This window comes from Sus scrofa, chromosome 7 (genome assembly GCF_054392235.1).
Source record: "Sus scrofa isolate SSC_HxYL_T2T_F1_AM1 chromosome 7, Sscrofa_HxYL_maternal_Yorkshire_Landrace_v2.0, whole genome shotgun sequence".
Taxonomy (NCBI): Eukaryota; Metazoa; Chordata; class Mammalia; order Artiodactyla; family Suidae; genus Sus; species Sus scrofa.
The window spans coordinates 12,348,228-12,360,832 of record NC_139389.1 but is presented as its reverse complement, the minus strand read 5'-3'; the positions used below and the strand labels follow the sequence as shown (position 1 = coordinate 12,360,832).

The 12,605-nt window shown below is 52.1% G+C and overlaps 1 protein-coding gene across 2 annotated transcripts in view; it reads left to right on the top strand.

Annotated features, from left to right (window-relative positions):
• The window catches only part of ATXN1 (ataxin 1), a 417,087-nt gene that overhangs the window by 388,349 nt on the left and 16,133 nt on the right, over positions 1–12,605 (top strand). For both annotated transcript variants that reach the window (XM_021099771.2, XM_021099776.2), the window contains one exon: positions 3,086–5,180. In XM_021099771.2, the coding sequence (XP_020955430.1) occupies positions 3,246–5,180 (1,935 nt within the window). In that variant the 5' untranslated portion in view covers positions 3,086–3,245. The remainder of the gene's footprint in view (positions 1–3,085; positions 5,181–12,605) is intronic.

Here is a 12,605-nt window from a genome sequence, read left to right as displayed (position 1 = left end):
GCCCCAGTCACACCAGTTAATCTTTGTATACTTAATATAGCATTAGTATTCTCTAGAAAAGATGTTTATCAATGGACAGCTTTTCAGAAAGATATATTTGAATTTGTGTGTCAAGGCCAATATGTTTGACTGGTCATTAGCAGAAGACCAGTCATAGCGTCTGTACCAAGATCTTTAGGGCCAACTAAGCCAGTGTCTCAAAAAAAGGGTGTAAATAAACGCAAGCCCTACTGAAAATCAAGTCAGCATTCTTTTTCAAATTCCCTAAAGCTGAGTTCTTTTTTAAAAAGTACCTTCGGAGGGGTTTTCTAGTTTTGTGTACGGTGCATTCAGTTGTACAGGCAATTTACATTTGCATTGCTAATAGACCTCGTTCTGAACATGTTTGACATTTTGCTTGGCTTTGAAAGGACTTTTATGCTGCTGCTTTTTCTTCCCTAGAGCTGCCTTGGGCTAATTAACCTATTCCCTTACTGGCTGGGCCTACTATATGCAAATAGTCTCATTCCGGATTCTGACATACTACTCTTGCATGAACATCCCTAATGAAATCCTGTGGGGTTTCATTGGATCAGTGCTACTGTGGAGCCAGCAGGGGGCGCATGGAACAGTTCCCTTTGGGTCCATCTCTTAAAAGACTTCTCTCCCAGTCCGTATGGGATGTGAGACTTAGGCAGTCCTTTCTTGGAGTGACTTTAGAAATGAAGATTATTATCAGAACTTTTTAAGCAGTGAGAAGGGGCAACTGTCTTTAATTTTTGTTTAATTTTATCTATCATTGTTTTGAACATAGCACTGACATCTTAATCAGTTTGCACATATTCAATGTAAATTATGTGCCATGTTCTTCATAAGAGGAAACTGTACAGAACACAGTTATCTGGGACTTACAAAGCCCTGGGTCAAGGAGGTAGATAATCGCCATTACTTTTTTGACAGAGATATTTCTTCATGAATATTTTTGCTCTTTTTACTTACTTTTTTGTTTCTGCCTCAGTCTTAAAAGTGCCTCTCTTGTCATGTGAGCAATCCTATTTCTTATCGAAATGTCATTTGTATTGAGACCCCAAATTTCTAACCTCCACCTCCTTGAATGCTTGGTCAAAGTCAAGAAGGATGGAGAACTTTTGTGTCATCTGTCCTTTTGTCATGGTGTTCATTAAGGATGTTGAAGCGAAAGCAGCAAGGGCCACTACATCATTGGCAAAAAAAAAGTTACAGATTGGAGAAGGGGGTGTGTAAGCTCTAAGGAGAGAAGTGGGATGAGCTGGCGCAGGAGGGGAGCATAGGAGGGCAGAGAGAGAAAAGGGCTGTGTTATAAGCCAGGGACACTGATATTGCTTCAGCACAGATAAAGGTCATATGCTGAAAATTGCTGCCTTATTGTGCCTGTTTTAACTTCACACCGTAGAAAAGAGGTCTGGGTTGGAGAAATGCTAAAACCCAGGGCCTGGATTCTCAGAGCCCAATCCTGCGCCTCCCCAGGATCACAGCGTGTGGCCTGTAGGTGGCCCTCACACCTGCCACCTGTTAGCCTGGTTCCTCTTGGTTCCATTAATGACCTGCCTCTTGCCAGGTGGGCATCTGTCTGCCCACACACGCCTGGTAACTTAGAGTTGTGTGGTTTCTGAGACACTGAGATCTGTGTCCCTGAAAACTGGCTCCAGGCTCACTAATGATACGTCCAGATGGAAACACACATGCCTGATGGGTCCGGCAGAGGTTTCGTCTCTAGGGTTAAGGGTGGATTGGCCCTTTCCAAGGAGAAGGGGGTGGAAGGTATAGGGAGAAAATTCAAAGACCAGAAGGGAAGTTAGAGGCAAAGGCAGAGCAAGCACGTCACCCTTATTAAGAAGAGCCTCAGAGTTCCCGTCGTGGCTCAGTGGCTGGAGAACCCGACTAGCATCCCTGAGGACACGGGTTTGATCCCTGTCCTCGCTCAGTGGGTTAAGGATCCAGGGTTGCTGTGGCTGTGGTGTAGGCCGACAGCTGTAGCTCTGATTGGACCCCTAGCCTGGGAACCTCCATGTGCCGTTAGTGCGGCCCTAAAAGACAAAAAAAAAAAAAAGAAAGAAAGAAAGAAAGAACACTTTGGATGCATCAGCCTGAGGATCGCACTGATTCTTCCCTCTTGGGCACCCAGGGCACATGGAGTTCTCGTGCAAGGGTTCAGATCCAAGGCGCAGTTGCAACCAACACCGGATCCTTTAACCCATTCTGCAGGGCCAGGGATCGAACCTGTGTCCTGGCGCTGCAGAGACGCCACGGATCCCATTGCACCACAGTGGGAACTCCAGTTGCACTTTCAACCATAACTGTGTTCAAGGTTTAACTGTCACAGATTCCTTTTGGCTTTCTGTTATCATGTGAGTAGCTGTACTGGGAATTGTTTGGAAGCTTGTGGGGTATAGAATTATTTGGGGCTGGCTCTGCTGAGCTGGCCTATGGAAAGAGAGAGTGTGTGTTATGAGTGTGTGTGTATGTTAGGGAAGAGAGAATTGTGGCGGATCCCATATGGACCCAGAGTCAGTGGAATCTGCGTAGCATCTATGGCAGGCAGATGAGGAATCAGGGGTAACTATCAAGTCCACGGAGGACTTGGTTTCTCAAAGTCCGGGTGGGTCTGTCTCTGAGGGCAGGTCTGGCTGACCCTAATGGGTGCCATCATCCTTGTGGGCTTCATTCCAGTTTTCCAGCCAGGTAAAGAAGAGGCGAGGAGTAGAAGTGGCATTTCTGGAAGGAAAACTAAGAAACACAAGTGTCCACTCTCAAGGAAAAAAAAAAAAAAAAACAGGAAGAAAGGAGAGAGGGTATTGAGAGATGTCTTAGGAGATTTGCTGAGTCCATAAAAAAGGCTTTGACTTGCTCCCTGTCTGAATGGTCCTTCTGATGAGCTCCAACAAGGCCGGTGTGTCACCTGCTCTGACCCTGGGGCGAAGGAGGGGATTTCACGTTGACACCAGCAGCCTAGTCGGAGTCTCTGGGAGCACGTTCTTTTCTGGTGCTGATGTTCTGATTCCCTCTCCCTCTTCCCTCTCTTTCCTCCTCCTCTTACCCTCATCCCGATCCTCTTTCCTTTCCCCAGATTCCAGAGCGGCTGCTGGCGGATCGCCCCCGCGGGGAGATGATTCCTCATGAAGCGCCTGGATCCCCTACAGAAATCAAATGTGACTTTCCGTTTATCAGACTAAAACCAGAGCCAGCCAGACAGTGAAACAGTCACCGTGGAGGGGGGACGGCGAAAAATGAAATCCAACCAAGAGCGCAGCAACGAATGCCTGCCTCCCAAGAAGCGCGAGATCCCCGCCACCAGCCGGCCGTCGGAGGACAAGGCCACGGCCGTGCCCAGCGACAACCACCGCGCGGAGGGCGTGCCATGGCTCCCGGGCCACGCGGGCGCCCGTGGCCACGCTGGCGGGCGGCTCGGGCCGGCGGGGCCCCCGCCGGAGCTCGGTTTACAACAGGGAATAGGTTTACACAAAGCGCTGTCCTCGGGGCTGGACTACTCCCCACCCAGCGCGCCCCGGTCCGTCCCGGCGACCACGACGATGCCCGCGGCGTACCCGCCCCCGCAGTCCGGGGCCCCGGTGTCGCCCGTGCAGTACGCCCACCTGCCTGCGCACCCGTTGCAGTTCATTGGGTCTTCCCAGTACAGCGGGCCCTACACCGGCTTCATCCCTTCCCAGCTGATCTCCCCCACGGCCAGCCCCGTCACCAGTGCGGTGGCCTCGGCCGCGGGGGCCGCCACTCCATCCCAGCGCTCCCAGCTGGAGGCCTATTCCACGCTGCTGGCCACCATGGGCGGCCTGAGCCAGGCCTCGGGGCACAAGGCTGAGCAGCCGCCGCCGCCGCCACCGCCACCGCAGCACCTGGGCAGGACTGCGGGGCTCCTCCCCCCGGGGTCCCCACCCCCCACCCCGCAGAACCAGTACGTGCACATCGCCGGCTCCCCGCAGACCGCGGCGCGCCCGGCCTCCCCGCCGGCCATCCCCGTCCACCTCCACCCCCACCAGACCATGATCCCGCACACGCTCACCCTGGGGCCCTCCCCGCAGGTCGTCGTGCAGTACACCGACTCCGGCAGCCACTTTGTCCCCCGCGAGGCCACCAAGAAAGCCGAGAGCAGCCGACTGCAGCAGGCCATGCAGGCCAAGGAGATCCTGAACGGGGAGCTGGAGAAGGGCCGCAGGTACGGGGCGCCCACCTCGGCCGACCTGGGCCTGGTGAAGGCGGGCGGCAAGGCCGTCCCCCACCCCTACGAGTCCAGGCACGTGGTGGTCCACCCCAGCCCCGCCGACTACGGCAGCCGGGACTCGTCGGGCGTGCGGGCCTCTGTGATGGTCCTGCCCAACAGCAGCACCCCTGCCGCCGACCTCGAGGTGCAGCAGGTCACCCACCGGGAGGCCTCCCCGTCCACCCTCAACGACAAAAGCGGCCTGCACTTAGGGAAGCCCGGCCACCGATCCTACGCGCTGTCACCTCAGCAGGCCCTGGGCCCCGAAGGAGTGAAGGCTGCTGCCGCCGCCGCCGCCGCCGTCGCCACACTGTCCCCCCACACGGTCATTCAGACCACGCATAGCGCCTCGGAGCCACTCCCAGTCGGACTTCCGGCCACGGCCTTCTACGCGGGGACCCAGCCACCCGTCATCGGCTACCTGAGCAGCCAGCAGCAAGCGATCACCTACGCCGGCGGCCTGCCCCAGCACCTGGTCATCCCCGGCACCCAGCCCCTGCTCATCCCCGTCGGCAGCGCCGACATGGAGGGGTCGGGAGCGGCCTCGGCCATCGTCACGTCATCGCCCCAGTTTGCTGCAGTGCCTCACACGTTCGTCACCACCGCCCTGCCCAAGAACGAGAACTTCAGCCCGGAGGCCCTGGTCACCCAGGCCGCCTACCCGGCCATGGTGCAGGCCCAGATCCACCTGCCCGTGGTGCAGTCGGTGGCGTCCCCCGCAGCCGCGCCCCCCACGCTGCCTCCCTACTTCATGAAAGGCTCCATCATCCAGCTGGCCAACGGGGAGCTGAAGAAGGTGGAAGACCTAAAGACGGAAGACTTCATCCAGAGCGCGGAGATCAGCAACGACCTCAAGATCGACTCCAGCACCGTGGAGCGGATTGAGAACAGCCACAGCCCAGGCGTTGCGGTGATACAGTTTGCCGTCGGGGATCACCGAGCACAGGTAACATTCTTGCAGATCACGCAGGTATGGGGGCATCCTGCCCTGCCCGCTCTCATAGCTTCCGGGCACGATGAATTTCTTCCAAGAGGCAGACTTGTCTGCAGCTAGGGGGTGATAAAGGGTTTTTCATTTATACCTAGAGGTTAGACTCATCATCTTCCCACCCCATCCCCTGAGAGAATTAAGCCCTAAGGCACCAAGGCATCCGCTGTTTGTAACAAATTAACTTTTCTGCATGTCAGGTATGGCTGGTAGCATATCATTTTCCCAGACAAATATGAAAATCACTGCTTGAATTTTTTTTTTTTTCTTACTGTTGTTCTGTGGTTGAGATGGGTAGCCCTGATTAAGAAGAGTCATTCTGGGAGCTCCCACTGTGGTTCATCAGGTTAAGACCCCGAGGTAGTCTCTCTGAAGATGCGGGTCCAAGCCCTAACCTCGCTCAGTGAGTTAAGGATCCTGTGTTTCTGCAAGCTGCAGTGTAGGTTGCAGATGCGGCTTGGATCCCGTGTGGCTGTGGCCAGCAGCTGCAGCTCTAATGTGACCCCTAGCCTGGGAACTTCCATATGCCAAAGGTGTCGCCCTGAAAAGAAAAGTCAATCTGCCTTTTTATTTTTTATTTTTATTTTTTTAGTGGTCAGGAAAGGACAGTGTTTGTCCAGAAGAAAATGTTAGGTGGCCAGAGTCACCAGGTCCCCTTACAACTTCTGTGTTTTAAAATGTAGGTTTTGTTGTTATTTAGCTATGGCGAGCGCCGCTGCCATTGAAAAGATCCCCCACTATATACTCAGATCCCAAAAGGAGAGGGTGTGCCCTGGAGAATCGCCAGGGTCAGCTAGGAGGCACAGGGATGGAAGAGAAAACGTGGCCAGAAGCCTTTACTGTGGTTTCAGTGAGAAGGAGCCAGGGAGGCAGGGTAGGTAGATTTAGGATTGGCTAGTTTGAATCATCTCAGCAGGCTCTGGGCTTGGGGCTGGCCCTAGGTGCCTGGTACCTGGCCCTGGAGTGGTCAGGGCAGGAGTGATAGTGACCCTGTGAGCACCCGCTAGAGGAAGTGGCTGGGATGTGGGTGTTTGCTTTGCATACAAAGGACATTCTCCCAGGCAAGTGAGTTGTTGGTTGTCTCTAGGAATTAGCGAACCCAGGGAGGGGCAGTCCCTCCAGAGTCAGCAAGGCTTCAAGATGTCAAAGCATCAGATATAGAGAATAAAAGGCATGGTTGATATCTGGAAAGTCAGGCCTGGGCTTCTGATAAATGGAACCCCAAGGGCCGGTTGCTGCCAAGCTGAGTCACGTTAAAACTGGACTGTGATCAACTCTCTTAATTCCCATGGTTCCTTCAGTCCATTCTTTTCCAGTCTCTTAAATCACTTGAATGCATTTATTCTGCCAGTTTGTATGGAAACAGCAGTTGCATGCCCAGCTTGCTTGGAATCCAACAGAATTGCCCCGCACCCCCACCCCTCACCCCCCAGGGTTGGGAACTTCCTTGGTTGGGGCTGGAGAGCATCACTCCCTCTGGGAACGGTTCTGTCCAGGACTTTGCGTGGTTCCATCCACGCCTTTGTGACAGCGCCTCCTTTAGGTTGAAATGAGCTACAAAATGGTCATGGCATGGTTGGGATTCAAAGCAACTAAAACCAACAGTGAAGACAAACTAGTTAATGGCTTGAATTGTGAGTATACTTTTTAAAAGATCAAGTGAGGTGGGAGAGACTGCTTTTTCAAAACGTTTTCCAGAACTGCTTGTGCACAGTGAATGTCAGGGGGCCTGCGTTGCCAAGAGCTTTTAGCCCCAAAGACTTTTTTTTTTTTTTTTTTTTTGATGGTGAGCTGTTACCATAGGCTTTGATAAGGCCCAAGAAAGTATTCTCAACATTCTAATTCTAAAAAAAGAAAAAGAACAAAAATCAGGATATTTGAAAGGGGGCATCATTATTTAGGACCCACTACGCATTTGTAAGTGCTGCTTACTCTCACCTTCCTACATGGATTGGGGTGGCTACTAGTCTTTAACAAAGCTGTGTTTTCGTAGACCCCAGGTAAAGCCTAGAAAATAAATAAGGAAAAGTAAATGTTTTTTCATGGTCCTTTTAATCCTGAAAGCGTCAGTGTGAACAGAGGTAGGCAAGGAAGGAGAAGGGGTTGTTTTGAAAGGCACCAGTCTCCTCTCTGGCACCTCTTTCAACTCTCCGTAAAGAGCAGCTCTGAGCTGGGAGCTTCATCCCCAAAGCCTGGTAGCCTCCGCAGAGCCCCAGATGCCCAATTGACCTGGCAGTTCTTAGAGAGGAAGCATCTCCCTGGGTCGTCCGTGCTCCATACTCTGCAGCGTGAACAGTTAAATGATCAAGCCATTGGCGTCCATGTGTGAAGTGTCCTTTCCTCCCCAGCAAAGATGGACAGGAAGACCCTGGGCAGCTCACAAGGGTGACTTGGGTTTCAAGCAGTCGAAACAGGAGAGCGGGGCTCTGACACAGCCTGTGATCTGTCACTGTACCCAGAAGCCTATCAGAAACAGGCTGACATCATCACAGCGAAAATACTCCACCAGCTGTGTTGGCGGCATGTGACAGGAGCAGAGTCAGTAGAGAATCAGAGAGAGAGGGCGAGGCGGGGAGAGGGAAGGCAAGAGAGCATGAATGTCTGGATTGAATTTACGCTCCGAGGACGGAGGGCTTCCCTCCCTCCTCCGTGTGGCTCTCCGGTTCTCTCCCTTGGCCTGGAGAGGCAGCCCCTGTCTTCTCAGCTGGTTAGAAACCACTAACACGTGCGCCCATGGGGAGGTGTAGAACTCTGCCAAGTGTTCAGCTTAATTAGCAAAATCACAAAGTTGCCTTGGGGAAGTTGAGGAAGGAAAGGGGAGGGGTGGACAGATGGCTTTAGCCCCCCCCAGGCACGAATCCTGCACAGCGGCAGGACCACCGCAGGGAGGCTTGACCTCACACCCTGCCATGGGCATCCTCAGTGAGTGCAGAGTGGCAGGTATGGAGAAGCCAGGATCTTGGGGTCTGGTCAGCCGAGAGATGGGAGGTCTCACCTCTCAGCTCAGGGTTTTCTCGTCTCTAAAATGGGTAAGTGATTCCTTAGAGAAGATCACGTCTGTTTCCGTAACCCTTCCCTTTCCTGCCTTGCAAGCAGCAGCCCTTGTAAGATTTACCAGCGTCCACTAAGCAAAAACCAAAGAGGGGTGAGGGGACACGAAGGAGAACGTCCCCCACGTCATGCTAATAGTGCGCAGACCTAAGGGGAAGGAAAGCCATCCTGTGTAGAGCCAAGGGAGTTTGCCTGTGAAGGATTATTTTTAGGAGCGGACTTCCTAATTGTTATGGAAAGATGCCTCCAGGGCGGTCTTCGGCTGAAGCGCCAGATGAGGCACTGTGGGAGAAAAATGCTTTCACGTATGTGTCACCATCCCTGTGGTTTTGTCCTACCCGTCCTGTCCCTTGTGGCACAAGCAAAGCAGCCTTGCCTCCCCAGCTCCCCACCCAGGTGCTCTTGAAGAACACAAGTGCCGTGTGCACTGCAGAAAGCCTCTTGGTGGCCCCCTGGTGAAAGACCAGTAGCACCACCCCAGCGGGGGGAGAGTCACAGCTTCGGGCATGCGGTCCTCTCTCGGCCCTGGTGTTTCTGGCTGAGAACCCCCGTGGACAGCAGAATGACTTCCCTTGGGCCACACTCCCAAATAGAAACCACTTAATATTCTCCAAGTTCAAGGCCATAAGTCTGTGATGCATCCCAGAAGGACATTGCAGGGGCTAGCATCAATGCGGAAGCCAATGTGATTCAGCAGGAGGATAGAGCATTGTCTGCTTGGGTGGGAAGGAGATGAGGTGGTCGGAAAAGGCAGGACCTGGAGCCAAAAAGACCCAAGGCTGAATCCGTCCTCCAGCACTCCGTAGCATTAGACTGTGCAAATCTTGTACAGATTATTGCACAAACGCTTCCTGGTGCAAATTACGTGTGAACCTTGCATTTGGCTTACATCGTGGTATAGAGAATCAGGCTGTTGTTAGAATGAAAGAAAATGCATTCAAGGGAACCAGCGCGGTACACAGAGCACGTCGTAGGTCCTCACCAATGTGGGTTTCCCTTGCCTGCTTCCACTTGGGTGACTTTGACCCTGAGAAGAGAAAGGTTAGCTTCTGAAAAATGAATAAAAGCCTTAAGGCTCTCAGAAGCTCCCATTGTGGCTCGGTGGTAACGAGCCCGACTAGTACCCATGAGGATGCAGGTTTGATCCCTGGCCTCACTCTGTGGGTTAAGGATCTGGCATTGCCATGAGAGTTGTGTAGGTCATGGACTTGGCTCAGATGCCGTGCTGCTTGTGGCTGTGGTGTAGACCAGCAGCTATAGCTCTGCTTGGACCCCTCACCTGGGAACTTCCATATGCTGCAGGTGCGGCCCCCCACAAAAAAAAAAAAGAAAAAAAAAAAAGGCTTCATGCTCTCAAAAGAGTTTATGGAAGGAGAGACAGTCCAGAAAAGTCTAGAAAGAAGGCTGAACTTTCCCAATGAGCCCTTTTTCCCCTGCCTCTCTTCCTGTGGCCTGTCCCCTGGATGGCCCAGACACGTCCATCCTGCTGTTCCTGTGAGGGAGGCAACGTGACTGCACGTCCGCCTGCGTGCATGTGATACAAGCTCTGCTTTTCTGAGTGTGAGCTGGCCTGGTCGGATGGTTAGGTGGTCCAGCCCTGCACATCAGTAAGAGGACCGGTACAGATACAGGCGCTCACATACCTCTCTTTTCCAGAGAGGATCTTAGCATCATGCCCACTGGGTACCACCTGCCCAGGATGGCCCCCCTGGGGAGCCCTCGGCTTCCAGCTGGCCTGTGAACAGTCTCTCCCCTTCCTTCCATCTCACAGTCCCCAGGCTCAACTTTTCTGAAGAGTACACAAAATTTTGTAGAATTGGAGTAGATTATGAAGTACTGTTGTTGACTGCTTCTTCCTCAAGTGCTAGGCGTCTTTTGTTATTAGGGCTGTCTGTCACTTCCCAGATTCACGAGGTGACTGCTTTCTTTTACCTCCTTAGTGGCTACTTAATATTCAGTGCCATTTTCTTCTCCTGACTGTCCCCATGTGTGTGTGTGTGCATGCACCCTCACACGCTCATACAGCCTATTAGGATAACCTGCTCATTGCACGTCTTCCAACGGCTTTTCTTTCATTCCACTGTGTTTTAATTTGGCTGCTGTGTTCTATGAGCCATCAGTGGCAGCATTATGTGTTTAATGGATTAGCCGGTGCCTAAAAATAGCCAGAGCCCTCATGCACACAGCACAGAAGCCTGTGTAGTCCCTTAGCAGCCAAGGCAAACCGACTTGCCAAACATTTTCCGTGTGGGGCTTGGTGGAAATGAGCCCTAATGAGTCAAAGACTAGATAGTGGCTGCCCTTGATGCAAAGCTCATTACTGGGCTTGGGGTCCAGTTATTGGTGGTAATTCTCTCAACTCTAGTGCCGGAAAGGCTCCAGAGGAGAAACGTTATCAAACACATTTTCGTTTGCGAGTCTGTATATTCTCCACATGACCCCCCCAAAAGAAGAAAAATGCTCTCCTTTAGCTTGTGTGTGATATGTGCCCCCGACTTGGGAATCTTACGTGTGTCATTGAAGATCCTCTTAGATGATTATTGTTTACAGCTTTTTTTTAAATTAGGTGTTCCCATCATGGCTTAGTGGTTAACAAACTCAACTAGCATCCATGAAGATGCGGGTTCAAGCCCTGGCCTTGCTCAGTGGGTTAAGGATCCGGCGTTGCTGTGAGCTGTGGTGTAGGTCACAGACTCGGCTTGGATCCCGCGTTGCTGTGGCTGGCGGCTACCGCTCTGATTGGACCCCTAGCCTGGGAACTTCCATATGCCTCAGGTGTGGCCCTAAAAAAAAAAAAAAAAGACACAAGTAAAATAAAATTATATTTTATTGGAGTTCCTGCTGTGGTACCGTGAGTTGAGAATCTACCTGCAGCAGCCCGGGTCGCTGCAGAGGTACAGGTCTGATCCCTCACCTGGCCCAGTGGGTCAAAGGATCCGGTGTTGCCATAGCTGCGGCGTGGGTCACAGCTGTGGCTGGGATTCAGTCCCCGGCCTGGGAACTTCCATATGCCATGGGTGTGGCCATGAAAATAAAATTAGACTTTATCATTGAAAGTAGTTCTATGTTTACAAGACATGGAGCAGAAAGTACAGAGTTCCAGACCCCGAGAGCTCTCCGCTATTAAAACCTTGCATTTTGTGGTACATCTGTGATAGTTGACGAGCTCGGTACTTTGCATCGGGATGCACTCTGCGCTCCACGTGCAGTCGGCTTTGACACAGGGGTGCGATCACGTATCCAGCCTTACAGTGTCTCACAAAGTTTTCCCACCCTGAAAAGCCCTCACCTATTGGCACTCCCCACCCCCACCTCACCCCCGTGGCAACCACGGACCTGATTGCATCTCTGTGGTTCTGCCTTGTCCAGACGGTCATGCAGCTGGACTCCTGCAGTATGTAGCTTTTCCAGACTGGCTTCTGTCACCCCTCAATGTGCATTTAAGGTGCCTGCAAGACTTTTCGTGGCTTTGAGGGCTCCTTTCTTTGTAGCACAGAATAATTGCCCATTGTTCTTGAAGACACACCTTTGCAGACCCCAGGGGAGGAGGGCTGCGAGATAGACCATGTGCCCCAGAGCTGCCCTGGTCACCTGCCAAGCATCCCAGCGGGACCTCCCTGCAGTGCAGGCTCTGGGAGCCAAGCGACAGTGTGAGAAGCAGCCAGCTCATCCGTCACAGGGGGCTTGTGTTTGGACGCATCTCTGCCCTGGGATGTGGGTTTAATGAACAGCCTGAAATGCTTTCACCAAAGACTGAGTCAGGCTTAGCGTGAACGTGGTGAAATGTTTTAAATAGCACACTCACAGATACGCTTCCCCTCGACGGAAAAGGCATGCCTGTTTTTCTTAATGGTTTTTGAAGGAAATGGGTCTGTCCGCTCGCCCCTCCATCCTTGTGCCAGGATTTTCAGATTTTCTGCTTGTGGAGGATATAGTCGTGCAGACTGGCCTTAAGGAAGCAGATTGGCTTTTCTCTGCAGGTAAAACAGGACCAGAAGACCAAGCTAGGAATTCTCAGTATAATTGTTTCACCAAAAGCAGGACGTGGTCACTGAAACCCAGCTTCTGAGCAATGTCCTTGCTCCCAGATCTGGGCAGAATTTGTACATTTGGGATATGCTCAAGCAAAAAAAAAAAAAAAAAAAATGTTTTGTAAAACAGATGCCCCTCACATTTGTGAAAACAGGGATTCTCGTGAAGGAAAAGGGAGGCAGTTTTAAACAACAGACGTTTCGTTTTCTTTATCTCTTGCTTTTGGCGTCATGTACATATGTGTGTATAGAGACATAGCACCAATCTCTGGTTGAAAAATACAACCAAACAGCATAAATA